General features: G+C 35.8%; 3 protein-coding genes across 9 annotated transcripts in view; 2 read left to right on the forward strand and 1 right to left on the reverse strand.

Moving 5' to 3' along the window:
• dmxl2 (Dmx-like 2) overlaps positions 1 to 1,747 on the forward strand; it is a 64,662-nt gene extending 62,915 nt beyond the window's left edge. For all 7 annotated transcript variants that reach the window (XM_051135913.1, XM_051135918.1, XM_051135915.1 and 4 more), the window contains one exon: positions 147 to 1,747. In XM_051135913.1, coding sequence (XP_050991870.1) covers positions 147 to 356 — 210 coding nt within the window. In that variant the 3' untranslated portion in view covers positions 357 to 1,747. The remainder of the gene's footprint in view (positions 1 to 146) is intronic.
• On the reverse strand, positions 1,638 to 10,057 carry gldn (gliomedin). Its single transcript, XM_051135921.1, has 10 exons — positions 9,394 to 10,057; positions 8,541 to 8,592; positions 8,418 to 8,444; positions 7,690 to 7,788; positions 6,783 to 6,893; positions 6,406 to 6,534; positions 5,556 to 5,621; positions 5,344 to 5,469; positions 5,025 to 5,175; positions 1,638 to 4,418 (listed from the first exon to the last, which is right to left on the reverse strand). The coding sequence occupies exons 1-10, from the start codon at positions 9,841 to 9,843 to the stop codon at positions 3,953 to 3,955; spliced, it is 1,677 nt and encodes a 558-aa protein (XP_050991878.1). The 5' UTR covers positions 9,844 to 10,057; the 3' UTR covers positions 1,638 to 3,952.
• Positions 7,667 to 24,618, forward strand: LOC127181253 (ovarian aromatase). Its single transcript, XM_051135922.1, has 10 exons — positions 7,667 to 7,803; positions 16,600 to 17,019; positions 17,325 to 17,475; positions 19,267 to 19,421; positions 19,504 to 19,680; positions 19,940 to 20,054; positions 21,599 to 21,710; positions 21,793 to 21,955; positions 22,212 to 22,453; positions 24,243 to 24,618. Exons 2-10 carry the CDS (start codon positions 16,815 to 16,817, stop codon positions 24,474 to 24,476), a joined length of 1,554 nt encoding a protein of 517 aa, XP_050991879.1. The 5' UTR covers positions 7,667 to 7,803; positions 16,600 to 16,814; the 3' UTR covers positions 24,477 to 24,618.
• Positions 24,619 to 25,033: the final 415 nt, after the last annotated feature.

Here is a 25,033-nt window from a genome sequence, read left to right on the forward strand (position 1 = left end):
TCTGTGGGCGGGGCCAGTGCAATAACTGTGTTAAAATATTTTAATCGTCTTATTTTTTCATAACTAATTAATTAGTTTTCACTTTTAATGTCAAAAATCCATTTTTGCGCATCACTGCTAATGATCGTGTTCCTGTTCCGTTTCAGGTCTGGAAGTTGGCGGGTCACGGTCTCATGCACTCGTTCAGCACCGAGCACGCCAAGCAGTCCATATTCCGAAACATCGGCGCCGGCGTGATGCAAGTCGAGACGTGCCCGGGCAACCGGATCTTCACCTGCGGAGCCGACGGGACCCTGAAAATGAGGGTCCTTCCCGACCGCTACAACATTCCGGCCAGTATATTCCAGATCCTCTAACAGCGGAGCGGCCGAAGAACACTAACGCTTTCGACGGCACCTCCGCGTTTCCTTAGCTGTGAATCGTAAACCGGTAACAAATATCTCGCGCTGCAGAATCTCTTTAGCACCCCGCCCCACGAAAGACGCCGGAAAACGCGCATGAGGTCCCTCGATTCGGACGATCGACTCCTGTCATTTCTGGAGACGAATCCAGATAACGTGTTGGTAGGAAAGCCGTATGCATGAGCTGTTTGAGTCATCGCACTCCATTCCCAGGTTATTGGTCGTGCTCTGTAAAAGTGCTCAAAGCTCCATTTTTAAGTGTGTATGTGTGTGTGTCTTCATTTTGTGCCCATTTTAGCATTTAAAATACCAGCACTGTGCTTCTGCTATCAGTGTAAGTCCAGTCGTTGGGTTTTGTTTTTACCGTACGTTTTCTCCTTGGCTGCTAATGTATTTGCGGAGTGTAAAATGGCACAGTACCCTGGCGGCCCGGCGGTTCGCCGCGGCCCCAGAGACACACCCCCCTCCCCCTTCCACGCGCACACGCTGCTGTTGACACGCTTGTTTCCGTAGCAGCCAAACAGCTAAACATTCCACGCGAGACGACGATGCTTGCTCCTGGAAATGACGTGTTTGACCTTTTCATCTCTCGAGCCCTGAAACTCTCACTTTGAACAGGAAATGTTTAGTTTTTGCACAAAATATTTGTTCGTTTGCTCGTTTTCGTTTCGTTTGTTCTGTTACGAACTCTTGTATTTATATTTAACTTTAGGAATGTAAGTTACGTTTTAGATGTCTGGGACAAAGTGCAACACTGAATAGGTTTGTGTTTTATTTATTTACATATTTATTTTTTCATGTTTTATCTGTTCTGAATATTTGCACTCAGATCTGGGGAAACAATAACACTCTTACGTTACACGTGATTAAAAAGCTCTATTAGAGGAAACTGTTATTTACAAATGAATGTCTGGCTGTGTGTGGCCGAGTAGTAAAAAGTGGAAATAGTTTTAAATGAATAAATATATATAAATATATATATAAATATATAAATATAAAATGACGAATTACGACGATAGCTTGTACAAACACAATAATGCTTTTAGTTTATTTTTTTGATTTTATCTTAACTGCTGGAATAGTCGTATATTTGGTTTGATGTATGTGGTATTTATTCAGATCATATTTGTGTTTCTGTCTGATTTGCTGGGCACCATGTCAACTGTACGTATTTTAAATGTTCAACCGATGGTCTGATGTGTATTTATTGAACAGCCTGATCTGTCTGCGTGTGTGAAAATGCAAACCCCAAAAACACTGGTTGATATTTCTGAAGGAACAGGTAGTTCTGTCATGGTCAAAGTTTTACCTTTGTAAGTTGAATAAATTCTTTTTATTTGAATTAAGTCATTACACGTGTACTGTTTCGACTCCACGTGTCTTTCAGATGAACATGTTTCAGGGTTTATTTCAGGACTTACAAGCATAAACATGCATGCGATATAAAATTATACAATCACATATTTGCAGTCTAACACAGTCGTCTATAACATGAAGTCAACACGAAAATTAAAAATCACCTTACTTAATGCACATAACTAATCTTATCACATAGGGTTTTTGTGTGACTTTACCTTGAAAAGTCTTGATGAAGTGATGCTGTGAAATACTGATAGCAGTGGTTGCACATAGAATTGTAATTTATTGTTTACACACATTTGGCCTTGTTCATGAAGCAAGAGAACAAATCTTTTGTAAATTTAAAAGTATATCATTTCTACGTAAACGAATATATGTAACAATGCTTTCACGAAAACAGTTTGCACAAAAATTAGCTCTGCTCATGTTGCATGTTTCAATAAACATTCATTTAAAACATGTGTTAGCCAAAAAAGCAAAATATAACACATAAAAGTAAAAGTCATACAGAAAAATAAATAAATAAATATGGTAGCCCCAAAATTTGAACCCCCATTTGAACACAAAGTCAAATTTAAAAATGCCTTAATATCATTACATTAGATGAAAACAATAAGCGCCACGAAGCCGTGATTTACAGTGAATTTATAACAGCTAAGGGGCGTTGTTAGGCCTGTTATAAAGTAACTGTAAACCACAGCTTCAGGGGTGCTGTTTGTATTGCTTTTATAAAACAGTTATTCCATATACGTAGTGAGGTTTCACAACTAAAAAGGAGCAAATAAAGTGTAATGATATTAATAAAAACATTATTCTTCCACCAAAAAATGTAGTTCCTCAGAAACGGTTGTGGTTGCAACAAATTGGTTGCTGAGCAACACACAAACGTAAACAAAGGTGTGTGTTTGTGGAGTAATTTACAACGGCTTAACCAATCAGAATCAAGGACCGGAACTATGTGTTTTTAATAAAGCAATAATCCCCAAGAAGCCATGGTTTACAGTAAATTTATAACAGCTAAGGTTGTTAGACACGACGCAAAGCTGTTGTAAATTCACCGTAAACTGCGGCTTCACAGGGCTTATTGCTTTTAGAAAATGGTTATTCCATATACATAGTAAGGTTTTACAAAATAAAAAAAGTGTAATTAATAAAAACATTATTTTTCCGCCAAACAATGTAGTTCCTCAGAAACGGTTGTGGTTGCAACAAAGTGGTTGCTGTGCAACACACAAACGTAAGCAAAGGTGGAGGTTTGTAGAGTAATTTACAACAGCTTCAAACGCAGCTCAACCAGTCAGAATCAAGGTCCGGAACTATCCATTGTATAATAAAGCAATAAGCCCCAAGAAGCCATGGGGCATTGTTAGGTACGATGCAAAGCCCCCTGGTTGTTATAAATTCACTGTAAACCACGTCCTCACAGGGCTTATTGCTTTTATAAAACAGTTATTCTATATACGTAGTAAGGTTTCATAAAATGAAACGGAGCAAATAATGTGTAATGATGTTAATACAAACATTATTCTTCTGCCAATCAACGTAGTTCCTCAGAAAAGTTTGTGGTTGCAACACAAATGTAAACAAAGGTTTATGTTTGTAGAGTAATTTACAACAGCTTTGAACGTGGCTCAACCAATCAGAATCAAGGACCGGAACTTTCTGTTTTATAAAAATATTTTCAACCAAGTGGCGTTTATTTTAAAGAAGGAAAATGCAAACTCACTTTTCAACCTAAACCTTTTACAAAAAGATGTTTGTTAGACTTTAAATTATAAAAAATCTATATAGAAATCACACCTTCTAATCAAACTTGTATCATATAAATGTAAGGAATTAATTATCAATCCACCTTTATCCACCTTTAAGTAACCGATGAGCGGCGACCATGAAGGATTCTAACTTCCATTTGGGTGCTTTCGTGTCCCGGTCTCCATAGGAATCCATGTTAAAATGGGGTAAAAACTGATTGACTGAATTTAAACTTTTTCAATATAACTAACTATAAAAATGTGCATTGTATTATCAGCTCGGAAAATGCTCCAGTCGGGCAAGACTTCCGCATTCAGAAAAAGGTGGATATTATTTTTATTAGCAATGTTTGTCAATTGACCCTTCCCAGGCTTGAAACATTGCTAGTAAATATATATAAACAAAACATAAAATATCCCAATTATGTCATTCATTTTTGATTATTCATCTGAGAGGAACTGGACTTGGTACGACTTGACGTAGCTGCTGTCCCATATGTAGAGATGTTTGTCTCTGGGATTGTAGGAGATCATGGACAGAACCCCTCCAGGTGCCCTCAGATCAAAACTCACACTAACAGGCTTCTCCTTGAGGAGGTCGAAGGCGTACGTCACCTTTGTGTCTTTAGTGTCTGTGACGTAGAGGATCCCGCAGGCGATGAACGCATTACCGGCTTTGGTCCTGGGATAGGTGGCGTTGATGTATGCGGTGACGGAGAAGGTTTTCTCATCCAGCCGCGCCACCATTATGTTGTCGTCGATGCTGGAGGCAAATATGATCCACATGCCGTTCTCGTCCGCTGCCAACTTGAAATACGTCTTTGAGTTCTCAAGGAGGTACGACTTGTTGTGATAGAAAGCGTTTTCAATGGTCAGCGTGTGTAAGATCTTCGTCTGGAGGTCAAACCTGAGAATATGGGAGAATTGAGAGCATGTGATTAATGTAGGAAGAGTATGCATTACATTTTAAACATGACTTACATAATACATATTACATGGTTTGTTCATACTTTATTTTACAAAAGGTACAAAGCTTTCGTACAAAGGTCTGAAAGTTCAAAAGTTTTTTGTAACTTCTTTATCCCTTAAATATGTACTTTCGAAACACTAATATGTACCTATCAGTACTAAAGTGTATATATAGCTTTTGAAAGGATACTTTTCAAGTGACCGTTTTGTATTTTTTTTATTTTGAATTTGTTTTTTGTTTTTTATGTATTTTCTCAGAGTGAAGGGTGTCCTTGCTACATTGTAATTATACAATCAAGTAGTGAGTATTAATTAACATGTACTTACTATAGGGTTAGAGTTAGGAATAGGGTTTGGTTTAGGGTTAGTTTTGCATAATTTAATGTTATTGCTATAAAAAAAGTAATAATTTAACGTTTAACATCCCTAGTCCTCCGTATGTTTGGAGCAACATGATGACAGAATTTCCGTTTTTTTGCTCAATTAAATGACTTATAATCATGATGTTATCAAGAAGATCCACCCATGCTGTCTTCATTCATACTTAGCAATATTGGATGTCCCAGCGATGTGGTAGAATATGGAGCCGTTATGTACAGCGAGGCCACAACCTTGGAAGAACCTCCGGACATCAATGGATTCACTGCTGCTGTTCTGGAACGCTGCGATACTGTTGTACTCCTTTATGATACGTCCTAAAAAAATGGGAAAAATCTAAAAAGCATGTTCAAAAGTTCCATGTTCAATGCAAGGTATGCTCTATGACCGCGCACAATGTCAAATATCAAACAACATTTGATTACACTGAGCAATTGCAAATGGAAGTAGAGTTTAGACGCAGGTTTCTCTCTCTTTTTCAGTACCTGAGAAATGTTCTGCTACCCAGATCTTCTCATTGTCGTGAGCGGCAGTGTCCATCATCCACGCTCCAAACGTGCTGCTCATCTTCATCAGATGTCTGGGGTTCTGCACTGACTTTATGACACAGTCTGACAGACACAATCACACCATCAGAGGTGAAGCTTAAAGGCTTTATTTATAGGTAGAACAACTAATAAATCATTCTAGTTGGTACCGTTTATCTTCCATGAGACAGTTTTCTGGCTGATGGTGTCATCATTTGGGACTGAATTAAGGTGACCTAAAGATAAACAATGAGATTAAATCAGAATCAGTGTTGGTGGCAAGTATGGCATTACAAGTAACATGAGTTACATAATCAGATTATGTTTTAAAAAAAAAAAAAAATCTAAATATTGTGAAAATCATCTTTAAAATTGTCCAAATGAAGTTTTTAGCAATGCATATTACTAATCAAAAATTAAGTTTTGATATATGTATGGTAGGAAATTCACAAAATATCTTCATGGAACATGATCTTTACTTAATACCCTAATGATTTTTTGGCATAAATTTATATATTAACATTCAGGCTACATTTTTTATTGCTGAAGAGTGTTCTTCTTCAGAGAGAATTTACTTTACTTTCAGCCTGAGGTGCATTCATCTCACTTTTAGGCTTTTACTTTTGCCAAAATGAAAAAAAAAATAATATTATAAACAAAGAAGCAAGCCCCGCCCAGATTTAAAAAGTAACACAAAAGTAACATAATGCATTACATTCCATAACAAGTAAATAAGTAACACAATTAGTTAATCCTCATTATTATCAATAGTGATTCACATTTCTCTAATAAAAATTATTTTTAATGTATTACAGTTTAACAAATACTGTAACAAAGGAATTAGTTACCTTGTATGTAGTTTACATACAATAATACATTTTCATAATTTGTTAAATGATTTGAAGAAAGAAAATCGTTTTCTTTTGTTTGTTTTTGATTATGAGAAAAATGCCAAGGATAATGAGGTAACTTTGAAATATGCACATGCACAATTCGTAATTTTAGCCATTTTTCACCTACCCACAGACTCCTTCCCAATTTGAAGATGTGCTCTGTGGCTCCTGTGTCTTGGTGGCCCTTGAGGCCCAGGGGGCCCTGGAGGGCCGGGTGGACCAGGGAGGCCTGGGGGTCCTATTGGGCCAGGTGGACCTGCAAATTAAAGCAGAAGGAAATATGGCATCACTTGTTTTAATGTCAATGTAATATAATATAAATGGCAGGACTATGTCATAAAATACTATTTTATCATGCTGTACCCAACAATGCACTGCTGCTTATTTTGTGTATATAGTCTTGCCTAACAAGGTCGTTTAGCTGTGACTGATTCTAACATCCTCACATGTGCCTTATTGCTTAAAAATAGACTTTTCCCTCATTAAAACAGAAGTCATCTTTACCCTCTACAATGACATCATTTGAAGGTTCGCCCTGTTCTCCAGGGGGTCCTGGGGGTCCAGGATATCCTTGCTCTCCTCTCTCACCAGGCTCACCCTTCTCACCTGAAGGACCTGCATACAGGTACAAAAACGCAAAACAATTATTAATTCATGTGTGCATGTAACGCAGTTTCTTAAACTATCCAGAGCTCTGTTTATTACATTGTTACAGTCATGCAATAAACATTACAGCTTAGTTTTAGTGATGCTGTTACAGTGTAATTACCCAAATAAGTAATTACCCACTTACTATAATAAGCAAATGTAATGTGCAACTACATCACCTTAAAATACATAAATATATATATATATATATATGCAAAACATTTTCTGAACTAAAAAAGTGTGGTTGGTTGCTAGGTGATGTTCTTGGTGGTTGCCAGGGTGTTCTGGGAGGTTGTTAGTTTTTTACCTAGCCATGTAAACAGTGCATAAACAATCACTTGCTGGTGGAATGTAATGTATGAAGTCATCATAAAACGTATTCAAATGCTTTCCGGTAATTTCTCTGCCACGGTACAAAGAATTTCATTCAATTTCTTCATAATTGATTTGCTGAATGACACTTCAGTCTGTGGGCTCTTGTGCTCTCAGAACAGAGCAGTCAGTCAGTCAGTCAGTCAGCTCTTATCATGAGTTCTGCTTTATTCAGTGGGAGAGTCTCTTTGAATCCTGCTGTGTGGCTAAAACAGGATAAAATTCCCCTCTCCTCTTCCTCAGTGGAGGATGAAAGCCATAGAAACAGACACATTTTCACAAAGAGGTTTGAAAGAAGGACATTTTCTTTCAGAAGACCTTTTTTGACTATATTCATTCATGTGCATGATGGATGGATTTTACACGTTCTTTTGCGGAGTCAGTAGCTGACCTCTTTTTCCTCGTTTTCCATGTGCTCCAGGCTCTCCTGGCAACCCTGGAATTCCATCTGTTCCATTATATCCCGGCATTCCGTCCACACCCGGCAAGCCTGGAAATCCGTAAAGTAAGATTATTAGAATCATGTATTATTTGGAACGCTACACTGAAAATTTAACTCGGAAATTGTTAGCAAATTTCACAATGAAGTACAAAGAAATGGCAAGTAACACGTTGAATTAAACATGAAATGTTGAAGTGAAAAGTAATAGTGTTTTAAGAAAATGTAATAGTGTTAACAAGAAAGGGATGCCTACACTCTTAAAAATAAAGGCGCTTTAAAAGGTTCTGCACAGCGATGCCATCGAAGAACCATTTTCGGTTTCACAAAGAACCATTCAGTCAAAGGCTCTTTAAAGAACCATCTCTTTCTTACCTTTTTATAATCTGAGAAACCTTCTTTCGCCAGGAACAAAAAAGTTTCTTCTATGGTATCGTGAAGCACCTTTATTTTTAAGAGTGTATGTTAATGATGGCTATCTATCTATCTATCTATCTATCTCTCAGGGTTGCCAGGTTTTTACAACAAAACCCAACCAATTGCTACTCAAAACTAGCCCAACGCAAACTAGTCCCCCCGGTAAAAATTGCATTCCGGGCTGTAAAATACACGGTTTTGAGGTCGCTTTAGAATCTGTAGAATATAATCTGTAAACAACATTAGAATAGTTCATTTCCTACCTGGAATTCCTGGTGGTCCTGGTGGTCCTGTGAAAGCCAAAATCAATCCAAAATGTAAACATTTGGACACAGTGAATTCAGGATATAAGTTGCGAAGATGACCTAACAGATCGAAATACTCACCAGTCAGACAGACTCCTTTAGTACTGTTGCAAATGTCCAGAAGAATTTTAATCTGTAACATATATTTGGAGTCAGGTCATTGCAATTCTGTAGAAGAATGTTCTAGTAGAATCCAATTATGTAACTACTGCAGCAAAACTAAAAACACATTTAAAGGAGCTAAAATTTTCTTCATTTTCTTCTCTTTTCTTTTCTTTTTGTAAGTAGACATTGTCTACTCATACAAATTATTTAATATTTTTTCATTGCAATGTACTTTGCTGATGAGAAGTAACTGTCTGTATTGATTTTTCACAGGTGTTTACCCATATTTTAAATTATGCATTGCATTCTGTTGTTTGGTTCTGTAAAATTAACAGATAATGTTGAGTTTACAGACATTTCTATGAAAATTTATAACAGACTTTTACACAGATATTTTTTTCTTGCAATGTACAAAAAAACAAAATATCATTGTATATCCTATAGCTGTCATTTTTATTTATCATAAGAAACTTTTCCATCCAATCTCCATCAGGAAATTCAGACAGTTCAGTGAAATAAAGAAAACTATTAGCTATATAACATTACATAGCTATCATCAGGTTATCTGTTTTATGTTTTCCCTTGGTTTTTTATTCCCATAGCTTGGAAAACTGCATGATGAGGCTGTAAGTTTTTTAAAACTGAATGAATGACATCTGAAAAACTCATCTTCTGCACACAACATTAACAGTCCATAAATCAAACTTTTTTGTTCTTCAAAATAGTTAAAGCAGTCTGGGAGAAATAGACTTCCACTGACACTTTCCACATTTTATCCAGTTTTTTGTGTAAAATTGAAATGAATCATGTAATTAATAGACTTTCTTACTGGCACCATGGAGTATGTCATCATCATCATCATTCCATCCTGCTCCTCTGTTTTGTGCTGGTAAACCGGCCCATGCGTCTGCGGATACTGATACTGGAAATCTCCCAAGACTTCCTCTCCCACACTCCCCTCGTGCTCCTCAAAAGGTCGTGTCCCTCGGTGCTGCCTTCTGCGTTTGTTTCTGGAGTACTGATACTCTCCCTCATCTTCGTTCACCTGTGTCATAAACTCCACCACGGAGCTCTGAGAGATCTCCACCACCTGCTTCTCCACCTCAGTCAGATGAGCCCACAGCTCTCTCTGCTGAACCAGGAGCAGAACCAGGCAGGCGCAGTTGATCACCGTCAGCACGCACACGCTGTACAAGATCAAACGCACCTGCCAGGACAAGCGGCCACCGCACTGACGAAAGCCCCCGGTTCTTCTCAACTCAGCCAGTGGATCCAGCATTCTGACTTCAATTTAGAAATGAACAAAAATTAGACAACTAACAAAACTAAGACTTTCAAAAGTAAGGCTGAGTAATAAAAGAATATTCCCCTGAAAAAGAACAGTCTCGGGATGCGAGAAGACAATTGAAGTCCTTGTTTCGAGTCGGGTCTGTGTGCGACTGAGGGCTGCTCGGCTGATGCGCTGGAGAAGAACCCCCCACTTGTGCAGTCACCTGATTTATATGCAGTAGAGTCCATTCTTCAGCATGACCGTGGGCTGACCAGCATAATCCACATCCACTCTACAGCCAATGATGTGGAAGAAAACTAGACATGCTGAGAGCCACAGCGAGATTTCAGTAAACAGTTCTACTAAGGCTGTCCAAACATCTTCAAACGTGTAGTGTTTTTTAGTTATTTATTTTTTATTAGATTATTCAAAGCTGGCTTAGCAAGGAGTAGTGCAGCTTTTAACACCTGAGCATGTGCTAAACATTTTAACAGACGAAATCCAAAAGTATATCTGTATCTAAGACAATGGAATAATACAGACAAAACAGTACTGACAAAAAAAGTTATTCAGTTTCAAGGTGATTTCACAAGCTTGTCAGAGTGAGTAAATGTCAGCAGCTAAAGGAGCCAGGACCCTTGAGGGAACTCGGGCTGGTTGTGGAGTTGAAGGCCTGACATGCAATTCTTATCATGCAACATGACCCACTTCTGTAGTTTTAATTCGGGTTTTGATCTGATATCACTTAGCACCTCTGTCTTCTCTTTCTGTGCTTATATAATGAATGTGAAATACATCTGCACTCGTTATAATTGGAAATGGCATGCACTGACAGTACTGGATGTACAGTAATAATTAATATAATCCTGTCATGCACAGCCAGATGAAAAAAATGCATTTAAAATTGTTGTAAAAACAAATTTATGCATTGAAAAAACACTGGCGGACTGCTGTATGAAGCTGTGGAGTCTGTTGTGTTTTGTGGTCTTCTGCCCTGCAGCTGTAGGTCATTGCCAAATAAAACATACAAGCTGAGCTACAAGCTCCTCGGTTGGGTTTGTGTGATCACGCAAACAAGAAACAAGGTATCCGAGCTCAGTGCTGAGAATGTGCTTATGCTGAGAGGAGTGTGAAGGTCAAATCAGTTCAGCCAGGTTTTATTTTCTGTCATTCCTTTAAGTAGTTAGTTGGGTACAGCTTCACCTAAGAACAGTTGCCAGAAGTCTGCATTGTAAGATTAATTGTCTTAAACCTTAAATCTGTTTTCAGCTTAGGTTTCTTGAGGTCAGCCAAGTTCTTTACCAAGAGTGCTATGTTTCACTTGAAGCAATTTAAATTGGTCAATAAATAAATTAAATGATTCATCAGAATACTTAAAATGACAAAATAACAAATATACTTCACATTAAAAGCAACAATGTAACAATCAGTTCATTCTACTGGGAGAAATACAATATTGTAACATGTTTGTTAAAAGTAATGTTCCAACACTAGTTAGTATAGTAATAGTTACCAGACTTTGTGCTGGCAGTAGAGAAGTCTGGCTTGAAAATCTAATTGACTTTCATTTTAATCCTGTTTAAAGCTCAAATTTTTGAGGTCTGTTAAGTTCACAGACTCCCCTGACAGACAAGGAAGCGCTGATATAACTGACATCGAACTTAACACATAACCAGTAAATGATTCAGTTTGGCTGACATAACTTAGTTATACTTCGAGCTGCTTATACTCCTGCGAAATCTACCTGCAGAATTTGTATGGAGGCAGCTAGACATCCAGCCAATAGTGCATTTCAATTAACAGGTCATGAATGTGAACTAACTTTTCAGCATTAACCCTCTGGTTGTGTTCAAGTCAAATTGACCCAGAAAAGATTTTATTTTTCCCGAAAATACTCAAAATTGGACTCAAACTTACTTTGTTCACACAGGGTATTAGTACGTATCTTTTTTTTTTTTTTTTTTTTTTTTTTTTGGAATTTTTTGAATTTTTTGTGGGTTTTATTTCACCTAGTCACACTTGTGATGTTCCCGGTCAAAAATGACCGGACTCCAAACAACTGCTTATAAATCTGTCATTATGCTATATTATCACCAAATATTGGATTCATTCTTTTTGTCAACTTTTTTTCATTCATTTAGGACAGGTTTTGTGTTTTTATTTGCCTCTGATTAATCCTAGGCCTCATTTTTCTGAAAGTAGGCAAAACTGTACAAAATTGCACAAAGTCACACTTGTGGTGCTCCTGGTCAAAAATAACCGGACTCCAAAAGAGGTACATACTCTCAGATAAATGAGGCCTACGATTAATCAGATGCAAATAGAAACACAAAAACCAGTCCTAAATGAAAGAAAAAGATATTTGGTGATAATATAGCATAATGAGAGATTTATAAGCAATTGTTTGGAGTCCGGTCATTTGACCGGGAACACCACAAGTGATGACAGGAATGCGAACACAACCAGAGGGTTATAAAATAAAGAGGATGTTCCTTTAAAGTTGTATTAGAAATATGAGAAATCTGCAAATTTAACATGACAGGGTACACTGTAAAACAATTTGCTGAGTTAACTTATTAACTTAATAATTTGTTACCCCGCTGCCTTAAAGTTTTAAGTTCAGTCAACTCAAAAAAAGTTTGGTCAACTTGAAATGTTAAGTTTTACTAAGTGACAACTTAGATATTTGAGTTGATTCAACTTACAATTTTAAGGCAGCTGGGTAAACACATCTGTTAAGTTGAACAAACCACTTTTTTTTTTAGTTTAGTCAACTCGAATATCTAAGTTGTCACTTAGTACAACTTAACATTTGACTGAACTTAACATTTTTAAGCAGCAGGGTAACAAATTATTTTAAGTTGACTCAGCAAACTGTTTTGTTGTTGTTTTTTACAGTGTAATCCAGATGGTTCCATTGTTCTCGTAACAGTGGTACCATCAAGACACAGATTATAGTCAGTAAAATTTATTTACAGATGTGGTTAAAAAATAGAGAGAGAGATTATCCCCATTTACTGTTTTTAATGCCCTTAATGCAATGCACTGTGTGGATAAGAAAGTATAAATCTGTATGTCATCTGTATAATAATGAAAGCTAATGTCAAGTTTCCTACTAATATCACCTAAAGACAGCATCCGCAGAATAAATTAAAAAGGGCCTAGAACAGAACCCTGTGGAACACCGAAGTTTACATGCAATAGACTGGCGTTATCTGATATTGTCCGTTCAATAAAAATCACATTTTATATGAAAAGCAATTATTAAACAGGTAAAAAAAAAAGATACTTGCTATATATGCAAGATTTGTATAAAACAGGCCCTCAGACCTCAGAGAGGTCAGTTGAGTGGACATTGGACTGTGTTGAGTAAAGGGAAGTGGTTTGGCTTCTCTCCCTGTGCGTTGTCTCAAACATTGCTGTTATTCTCTGTTGCTTGGCACTCCCCATGAGAAACCGAACAAACGACCTCCCACAACAGCCGTGCGACTAGCATTTCTCTGAGCTGAACACACAACCATCACAAAGATCAACACACACTCTCCTCAGGATGTTAGGTGTACAGTGATGAGCTGCCAAAGTAATTCGGTGGATGGAGAAAAAAAATGACATAATCATAAAAATGAACATGTACAATATTTATCACAAATGCAGTTTCCGCAAACACAACATAATTACTCTATTGGATTACTAATTGAGAAAGCGCCAGCCAGCAGCATCAATGTAAATGATCTGTAAATTTATGGTTGACAGTATCCACAATTCCCTTCCTTGTGGCTTCCTGCCCACAGTTTTGCTACAGGGGACAAACAACTTATTTGAAGAATTGCGAAACACATGGACCACAAAGGCCGTATTGAAGTGACGACATATTTAAGTGACGTGGCTTTCAGTGCGCAGAGGGACACTTTGTTCTCTAATGAATTAAAGATTACTTGTTTCTTTCCGAGAAAGACATTCCAGCCCTAAATACGTAGTGTGTGATGTTGATGTATGTTCAAAAGGTCGACTTTTTTATGAGAGGCTCAAAATCTTTAAGACCACCCTGCGATTCTGACATCCAAGAAAATTCCCCCTTACACCTCCACATACTCACATAATTCAATATACCACACAAGTCAGTTAAACTAATGTCAGTTATTAATGATTTAGTAAATGAGCAAAAATATGTTGTTACTATTACTTTTTTAAATTACGAGAGAAAAAAATCACAGAAATAAAAGAAACATGAAAGTGGGCGTTTTTTACCCAGAATTTGTTTACTCAGAAAACTCTTTTTAAGCAAGCCCTTAAACATCCTAAAATCACATTGGCAGCCACACATTGATGCCTGTTTGGCCTATGTAAAGGCCTTTTTTCACACAGTTAATTGGTATTTAGTCAATGGTTTCTTATTTAAGGTACTGTCACTTACATTAACATTACAGCTTCAGTCCTCCTGAGTAACCTGAAGTTAAACACTTTGCTCAAGGTTACAGTGGTTCAAATAACCCCCTTTGGGCCTTAACCCAGCAACATCTAGTTAAATCATCAGGGGTTTAATCTTAAGCTGCTGCCATTAAAATATTGACCTGCATTTAATTTAGGTTAATACAGCAGATAGGGCAACATCAGTATGTACATACAGAATGAATGTGTGAAATTAAGGCATCACACATTCACCTATTGGTACATGAACTATGAGGGATCCTCCCTTTACTCAGAAAATGCTAGAAAGCTGCATGCATCTGCTGTGACCGAACTCAATGATGTCAGCTTATTTCCATAAATTCTTTCGCGATGAAAGTGGGCGTTCAGTGAATTCACAACGTCTCTGAATCTGATAGACACACACAAAGAGGGCAAACTGAAGATACAAAATGGCTTTTGTGTTCATTGTAACAATTTGTTTTTGTTTTAAATTGAATGGTGAAAACCATAAAATACCTAACTAATGATGTTTTAAGACTGAATAAGAAAGATGATAATAAAATTAATTTACAGAATAATTATTAATGGATTTGAGAAAATCATTAAGAAGACCTTTGTGTTGATATATTCAAGAATTGTATAGATTCTCATTTGCTACTTAAATTCACAGCATTTTGTGAAACATCAAATATTAGATCAATTAAGCACATAATCGACTTTGCACTTTGCCTGTGATCTCGTCAAGGATCAGACAAATTTGCACGTGTATCTCGAAAAGCAAATGTTTTGGTAAGTGCTATGCCACGTTTTTCTGCCACGTAGTGGTTTAGAGGAAAATAATATCAAAGGAACCTTTTAGCCCCATTCTACACTACATTTTAGACACAATATTGTCGACTTTTTTTCTCATTATTTTGTCATTAAAAATTTTGAATTAATAAAGTGATTCAATGACCCATTTATAGAGACATTTATTTATAACGTCACTTGAATTGTTCTGTAAGAATCAGACATTCGGAACCGATCATCTGAATGAATGATTCAGTGGACTCGCAGTGACTTGCTGTTACCTACTGGCAGTTTTTATTGTATATTTAAAGTATTGCTTAAGTTTTTTAAAATTTCATAGTTCTATATTCAAATATATTTCATATTTAAAACATGAATCGCACAACACTATTTATGCTTTTTAATTGCAGCGTAAATGCAGTTACACCAGTAAGTATACTTTTAGTCTACTTTTTATGCACTTATCAGAAATATACTTAAAATGACATTTAAGTATACTTGACTTAGAAAATATTTAGAAAAAGTCTAAACATATTTGAGCTATACTTGTGCTCCGAGAATCTGTATTTTCATTGTTATACTGTAGGGGGCACTAGTACACATCTACTGTACAGAATTTACAAAAAAACACAAGTAAAAAAGAAACTGAAACAACAGATGCTTCCACATGTAATCTAACACAATCATCAGACATAAAACAGTATCAAAACTGTGTAACGTTGTGGAATAAAATGTGACCCATGCCATGAAGAGGTAATAATGACTGTAAACCTTTGGGGTGCTGATCGACTCATCTACATTTTGATTATCATTCTGAATCCAATTCATAGTCTTGTTTTCAGCTTTTTGTTCAAAATGTATATTTTTTCTTTATAAAACTTACCCTCATTCAAGTGTTTATAAAAAGAATGCATGAAGCAAGAATAAAATGTTTTTGTTTACAAGCAGATACCCTGTTCTTTTATTTGATGTTTTGTATGTTCAAATATTCATATAACAAAATATATACAAATTAATACCTAGATATAGAGACATAGTAGTGAAAGTATAGAAAACTTCTGAGTATACTTGCAGTATAAAACTAATAAACTAGTAGTTTACTGAGACTATACTTCAAAGTGTAATAAAAAGTACACTTCAAGTATTTAATTAGTAAACTATAAATATATCTATAAGATCACTTTTAGTATAGTTGCAGTACAAACTAAAAACATTGATGTAAACTAATTTTGTACTCAAAGTTTACTACTGTTATACTTAAAAGTATACTTTTATATACTAGAAAGTGGGCCAATTCAGTCCCAAGGAGTATTAAAATAGTACACTTATAAGTATACTACTAGTACACTGATATTTGTATACTTACTACATAAAGTATACTAAAAATATACTTGAACTTTACTTGTGTATACTTAATAAAATAAACTTAAAGTGTTCTACTTTTTTGGAAAGCGTATGCATAAGGTCTGAAGGACGTTTTTTTTTTTTTTTTTTTTTTCATTTTTGAATGACTCAAGGTTGTGCTGCAGATGTCTCAAATCTCCTAAAGTCTTTGATGTCTTGCAGAGATGAGTTCGGGACAGCTGAGGGTTCGCGTGTCATGATAATGTTGTGGAAACTGAGGTTGAAGGACACGAGGAGCGCACAAGGTTATGCTGAGTTTTTATTTTGACTTTTGATTTATCCAGATCCAATCCGGTGCAACCACACACATATAAAAGTGTATATCTGCAGTTCTGCTGCTTCAGTCTTGAAGAAGCTGCAATTCTCACGCCGTTCTTATGTCAGGTGAACTTCTCCAGCCCTGTGGAATGAAGCCGGTGCGTCTCGGTGAGGCTGCGTTGGACCTTCTGATCCGGGGGGCCCATAACAGCACTGACGCTGCCCAAGACAATGCGTGCGGATCCCTGACCACACTACTGCTGCTTATGCTCTGCCTGCTGCTGGCCATCAGACACCATCGGCCAGAGAAAGACTGTGTGCCGGGTCGGTAGGGTTTGTTCAAAATTTTGTCCGGTTTTCAAAGAAATCACAGTATTTTCTTTATCAAATCCAAAACAAATACATTTTTGAACTGATGGTCATGTGGTGTTTTGCCTTTTTATCTTTTGTTAGTGACTGTGCTATCTACAATATTTTGTTATATTTGTGGTCTAAACTCTGATTGGATAACTAAATGCATAAAGTAGAATAAATATAAACAGACACCTCCACATATAATAATTAAGAAAATGTAGCTTATAAATGCAGTTCTGTGTTATAGCTCACATGCTGCCATGTGTTTCATTCAGGTCCTTGTTTCCTTCTGGGTCTGGGTCCTGTTCTCTCTTACTGTCGGTTCATCTGGTCTGGGATTGGCACTGCCAGCAACTACTACAACAGCAAATACGGAGACATTGTGAGGGTCTGGATCAATGGTGAGGAAACTCTCGTCTTGAGCAAGTAAGTCCTGAAACGCACACACACCTTGTGGAAAAAGTACCCTTTAGCATACTTTTATAAAGAGAACTTATAACAGAAGTAATATATAGAAAATACGTGCAAACTTAACTGCACTTAACTGCGTGTTATTTACAATTAAATGAAAATGCATTATAGTCTAAATTTATATTAAATGCATTTAGTTAAACTTAAGAGTGCATCTTTGTATACAGTTTCATAATTCTATTGTCTGTTTTAAATATGTGACCCCGGACCACAAAACCAGTCTTAAGTAGCACAGGTCTATTTGTAGCAATAGCCAACATTCCATTGTATGGGTCAAAATTATGATTTTTTCTTTTTATGCCAAAAATCATTAGGATATTAAGTAAAGATCATACTTCATAAAGTTATTTTGTAAATTTCCTACCATAAATAAATCAAAACTTAATTTTTGATTAGTAATATGCATTGCTAAGAACTTCAATTGGACAAATTATTGGAGATTTTATCCCAAATAAATATTTTATTTATTTATTTTTTGCACCCAAAGATTCCAGATTTTCAAATAGGTGTATCTTGGCCAAATATTGTCCTAACAAACCATACATCAATAGAGAGCTTATTTATTCCACTTTTATATGTATAAATTAAAAAAATTGACCCTTATGACTGGTTTTGCGGTCCAGTGTCATATATAATTAAAATGAACTTAAATGTCATGTTTTTAAATCTATTTGTAATTACACAGTTGAAATGATTAAGTTAAAATTGCATTTAATATTTATTAACTTGTAATATCAAACAACACACAATATAAACCAACTATATAATTATAATTATAATCAAGTTCTTTAAATGTGTTTTAATATGTTAGTCAATACATCAAAATAAGTGTACTCGAAACATAATGATTTAAAATGTACTTTTAAAAATATATATATATATATATATATATATATATATATATATATAATTACATTATTACAAAGAGCACTTTTTTAAAATGTATTTGGGTGTGTTAAGAAACATAGTCATGAAAGTACACTTAAAACACTGTTTAAAAAAAAAAAAAAAGTTGTTTCAACAAAATATTTTGTTACCCCGCTGCCAGTTGTCACTTAAATTTACATTAAGTAACTTAATATTTCAAGTTGACTAAACTATAAATTTTAAGTCAGTGGGGTAACAAATTAATTTAAGTTGAAACAACTTTTTGGAACTTTTTTTTTTTACAGTGTATATATAATCTGCAGGGGCAGCCGTGGCCTAATGGTTAGGGAGTTGGGCTTGTAATCGAAAGGTTGCGGGTTCGAGTCCCAGGTCCGGCAGGGATTGAAGGTGGGGGGAGTGAAAAGCCAGCGCTCTCTCCACCCTCAATACCACGACTGAGGTGAGTCCCTTGAGCAAGGCACCGAACCCCCAACTGCTCCCCAGGCGCCGCAGTGATAGCAATATGGCTGCCCACTGCTCCGGGTGTGTGATCTCTTTGTGTGCATGTTTGTTCACTACTCACTACTGTGTGTGTGCACTTGGATGGGTTAAATGCAGAGCACAAATTCCGAGTATGGGTCACCATACTTGGCCACACGTCATGTCCTTTCCTTTAAAGGTTTTTTTTTTTTTTTTTTTTTTTATATACTTTTAAGATTTGAGAACTTTGAAGTGCACTACAAGTCAAATTCAAAACTATGTTTTGGCACTTTTTTTTCTAAAGAATATATTAGCACCACCATATCACAGAGTGTCCCTGCATAAATGAACACAAATGTTTGTTCTGAATTTCTCATTCTAATGCTGTGTGTGTCTCAGGTCATCGGCTGTGTATCATGTGTTAAGGAGATCTCTGTACACCTCACGCTTTGGGAGCAAACTGGGTCTGCAGTGTATCGGGATGCACGAACAGGGCATTATATTCAACTCAAATGTGGTACTCTGGAAGAAAGTCCGCACCTTTTATGCTAAAGGTGGGCATGATTTTTAAAATATGCAAGTTACGCTGTAGTAGAACAGGCTGGTTTAAATTGCATGGCCGTGTGTGTGCATCAGCTCTGACAGGTCCAGGGCTTCAGAGAACTTTGGAGATTTGCATCACATCCACAAACACACACCTGGAAGATCTGTCTCACCTGACAGATGCTCGAGGACAGGTGGACATCCTCAATTTATTGCGGTGCATTGTGGTGGACATTTCCAACAGACTGTTTCTGGGAGTCCCTCTCAATGGTCAGTCCTCAATTAGTCCACTTAAATCACATTTAATGAACAGTTTGATGTTTTGTTATTTCACGCAAATGATGTAATACATCTTACCAATTTTATACAACTGAACAGTACTATATTTTTTATTGGCTATGTGCATTATTCAACCCTAAATAATGCATGACTGATGTTCCCTCTATTGTTTGTGATCATATGGTTAATATTGCAATTTTAGTATCAGATGTACATTATATTCATTATAAATGCATATGCTGTGTTGTAGAGCATGATCTGCTTCAGAAGATTCATAAATATTTTGACACCTGGCAGACAGTTTTAATCAAACCTGATGTGTACTTTAGACTGGACTGGCTGAACAGGAAGCACAAGAGAGATGCGTGAGTTTGTGAAATGTTGTTTTGGAGATGTTTGTCCTGTATGTGAATGTGACAACTTTTAATACTTTTGCCAGAAACACTTGCAGAATCACAAATGCAGAATCCAGAGTGCTTTAACCCTCTGACCCTCTTTGTTTAGGAGTCACACTTGCCTTTTTGCGGTCAAAAGTGACAGAAGCCTTGAAATGTAACTTTCTTCTTTTTTTTCAGGAAAATCAGTGTAATACATTTTTGTTCAATAATATTTTTTGAACAAAAGGAGATTTGATGATACGTTTGCAATATTTATACAATTTTAATTAGTTTTTTCCCCCTTGGAATGAGTATATTTTTGTATTTATCTATTTTTGCTATTTTTTTTCGATAAATGCAACATTAGAGTGAAAGCATTTAAAATCCAATTTTGAACCGAAATTTGTGCTATCTGGTAGCATTAAAAAAAACAAGCAAACAAACAAACAAACAAAAAAACTTCCTACATCTAAACCTAACCTTGCCCATGAGTAGTCCCTAAAATCAGAGGAAATGATGACACTGACACTGATGTACAAGCACCAAACACCGACTGTAAGCCTAAACTTCACAAAAACTAAACTGTTTTTTTCAGATCTGATTGGTTAATCACAATGTTGTTCCAGGGTCAACAAAGATGTTGATCTAGGAACACGCCGTACTTGGTAAAATCAGGTTCTGCTCATGTAACCTCTTGTATAGCTCCCTATATACATACATACAGAGACTTTTTGATTCCCATTGTGTTTTTATACATAGTTTCTTCTTTAGGTTTTGTATTTAGAAATATATGTAGACATTTTAAAAGACTACATTTTTCATTTTTTAGATATTTTTTGTTAGATTAATATCAGGATTTGCATTATGATTACAATCAGACATTACAATTTTGTTAGAAAGGGAAGCATGGAAAGGATTTTTTTTAAGTTCATCTGTGTGTGTGTGTGTGTTTGCGCGCTTGGGTGTGTGTTCGTGTGGGAGTGAGAGAAAGACTCTTTTGTATTTTTATTTTCCATGTATTCATTTTATTTCACATATACTCAAAATTTGCTCTGTTACAGTCTTACCAGTTCATTTCAGTGTGTGTGTGTGTTTGTGTGTGTGTGTGTGTGCGCGCGGGTGTCAGTTTTGCACTCTTGATATTCTAGAGTGTCACTCCTTGATTGCGTTTTTTTCTGCACAGTGGCTGATTTGTAGTTTGGGCGCCCAAAATATTCCCAGTTTTCATATTTTTTCTTATGTCTGTCATTTTTGACCGCGAAGAAGGCAAGTGTGGCTTTTTTCCGCCCCTTTAACATATCCAAATCATGTCTGTGATTTTTTGCGTGTTTACATTGCTAATGTGATAAGAGTCACGGAATGTCATCTCATTCCGATGAAGCTACGATTTTTTACATTTCAAAAAGCAACATTTTTCGGTCATAAATGACCGAAGAGGACCAGAGGGTTAAGGAAGTGTTTTTTTTTCCTTTCTGAATGTTTGTAAAGGCTTTGAAACCTATTAGTACAGTGTGTATGTGTGTATGTTTCAGTCAGGAGTTGCAGGATGCCATTGCGGCTCTGATCGAGCAGAAGAGAGTTCAGCTGACACACGCAGAAAAACTCGACCAGCTCGACTTCACAGCAGATCTGATATTTGCTCAGGTGAATGTGACACGAGGCAGTATGTCAAACACAGCTCTGAAACATAAATGAGAATGACTGACCTGTGTTCGTGTGCGTTTAGAGCCACGGGGAGCTGAGCGCTGAGAACGTCAGGCAGTGTGTGTTGGAGATGGTGATCGCGGCTCCGGATACTCTCTCTATCAGTCTGTTCTTCATGTTGCTGTTGCTCAAACAGAATCCGGACGTCGAGTTAAAGATCCTGCAGGAAATGGACACTGTCTTAGGTTTGAAACAAGTTACTGTTCTTTAAAGAATAATTTGCTCACAATCTCTCATTTCATACCTGTATGCTGGAATTTTTTTATGTTAAACAAATTTGTACCTCTTTTCCAGTAGACAAAAAGTAGATAATGATGTCATGAAAATGATCAAATAATAACAGAATTGTCATGTTTGGATGAATTGTTCAGTTGTGATTATTTGTCTCATCCAGATGTTTCTCTGACCGTTTGAACGTCATGTTGTGATTGTGTTTTGTAGCTGGCAGGAGTCTGCAGCACTCACATCTGTCCAGGTTACACGTTCTGGAGAGTTTTATCAACGAGTCGCTCCGCTTTCATCCGGTCGTGGACTTCACCATGCGTCGGGCGCTGGACGATGATGTCATCGAGGGCTACAAAGTGAAGAAAGGAACAAACATCATACTGAATGTGGGTCGGATGCACAGATCCGAATTCTTCCCCAAACCGAATCAGTTCAGTCTGGACAACTTCCAGAAGAATGTGAGTCTGCATTATAAAATTTGTGTCTTGTCCTGTATTTCTGTCATCAGTGTCATTACAAACATTTACCACGATAAAACTATTAGCCATCACTTACAGAAGTAATTAAAATAATTATTAATAAATTAATAAGAAAAATTATGCAAATGTTTGAGGGAGATCTCATGTTAATTTTATTGTTTTTTTAAATAATAGTTTATATGTATATATGTTTTAATGGATTTATATATATTTGATTATATACTTGATCTAATGTTTAGTCTTCAGCGTCTTTACACACATTTACCACACTAAAACTATCACTCAAATAAATAAATCTGAGACTGTTTGAGAAAAATCACATTTTAATGTTAATGTTAATTTTTAAATAAATTATACTGTATATTTTATATACAATACATATATGAGAGATTATATATTTAATCTAATCACTCAAAAAATATCTGAAACTTTTTAGTTTTATTTTATTTCATTATTTATTTATTTATTTATTTGAATAATTAATTTTAAAATTTAATTTTATATTATTTAAACACTAGCATTGTATTTAAATCCTATGCCATTTACCTTTGATTTTATATTTGATCTGTTAAAATTAAATCTTAAACACATACGGTCCAGCAATTAATGAATGTTGACTTTCAAACTGTAACTGCACTAGTTGACTGAGAATATACAGCAGCTGTATAATATCTACCAAAATAAAGTTTGTGTTCCTTACAACCTTACAAAAATGCACTGTGGTAATTAAAGTGTTTTTTTTTTTTTTTTTTTTTTTTTAAACATCATTTTAACAGTTATTGTTACTATTTAACAAACCCTAGTATTGGGATTAGTATTTATGCTAATTTAACCCTGTGGTATTGATCTGGTATTTGGGAGTCAAAAGTGACTGAACACCTGACGAAATGTAACTTTTTTTTTTTTTTTTTTTTAGTAAAATCAATGTAATATATTTTTGTTCCATAATATTTTTTATTTTGTATTTTGAGAGAATTTCATGGAACTAATTAATATTTATCCAATAATTATGATCAATTTTTCACCACTGAAAATAAAACTTTTTTTTTCCCTAAGATTTTTATATTACTTTTCAGGAGTGTGTCTATTTTGCACTCTTGATATTTTAGAGCGTCTCCCCTTTATTGCTGTGCAATTTTTTTTTTTTTTTTTTTTTTTTTTTTTTTTGCATCATGAATGATTTCTGGATTTTACACACAAAAAATTGTATTTCCCATTCATTTCCAATGGCGGTCATTTTTGACCATGAACAACACAAGTATGACTTTTTTATGACCATTTTGCTTTTTTGAATCAAGTACTCGTTTTTTTTTTTTTTGTTTGTTTGTTTGTTTGTTTGTTTGTTTGTTTTGTGCTCACATAGTGACTGGCATTAAAGTCATCAAGTTTCGTACCATTCATACAGAAAAATAGAGGTTTAAAATTGTACCTTTTGGGGTACAACAGCTTGTCACTGAAGCAGTACCCTTAAAAGAAAATTATTGCACCTTTATTACCCATAATAGGTACATATTAGTACCTTAAAGGTTTGTATTACTACAGTACCAGAGGGTTATATGATTAGAATTTTCTTCTAAAGTGTGAAAAATGTTCACAATCCTTTATAAGATAGAATTCTTATCTTATTTTGATTGCAGAAACAATTATATTTCTTATATATTTATAATTAAAAAAAAACAAATAGTAATAAAGTCACTACTCAAAATAATATGTTTTGTGTCCACGGCAGCACCGACAGTGTAATACCTTTCTCTATCTGTCGTTCAAGGTGCCGAGTCGTTTCTTCCAGCCGTTCGGATCAGGCCCGCGGTCGTGTGTGGGGAAGCACATCGCTATGGTGATGATGAAGTCGGTTCTTGTGATGCTGTTGTCTCGTTTCTCCGTGTGTCCTGTGAAGGGCTGTACTGTAGACAGCATCCCACAAACCAACAACCTGTCGCAGCAGCCGGTGGAGGAGCCCGCGAGCCTCGGCGTGCAGCTCATCCTCAGAAACGCTCTCTGATTCACCTCGAAGACGTCTGCTCTTGTGTCATTATTACCATGTATTTATCTACTGCTTATAGTAGTCAGTCCTCTGGATATTTTTGCTTAAATTTGTATGTAAGTGTGAACATAATTGTTGTTATAATGTATAATGTGGCTTTCTGTGGATTACTTTTTTTTTTTTTTACTGTTAATAAAAGTTTTTTTTTTTTTTTTTTTTTTTTTCAAATGATGTAACTGTAACTGATTCTTAAAAAAAAATAGTTTTTAAAAATTATAAATTAAAAAGCAAAAGCAAAACACTAAAATGATGAAAAATACATAAAGTAGAGCAACTGAAAACCTCAAAAAAGTCATGTCAAATCAGTCACACTGAGGCCAAAAGAGACGCTGCTAAAAACACAACAGTCCTGATAAATAATCAAATGTGTGGTGCATGCATGTGTTTAATTATGGGATAAAACACTTCCAGTATGTCTGTGTTTTTCTTCAGCAGAGGGCGCCGTTACACCATGTCAGGACAGTGTGAACTGCACGTGAATAAATCATCTGAACTTTACAACTGTTTTATTTGAA

This window comes from Labeo rohita, chromosome 18 (assembly GCF_022985175.1).
Source record: "Labeo rohita strain BAU-BD-2019 chromosome 18, IGBB_LRoh.1.0, whole genome shotgun sequence".
Taxonomy (NCBI): Eukaryota; Metazoa; Chordata; class Actinopteri; order Cypriniformes; family Cyprinidae; genus Labeo; species Labeo rohita.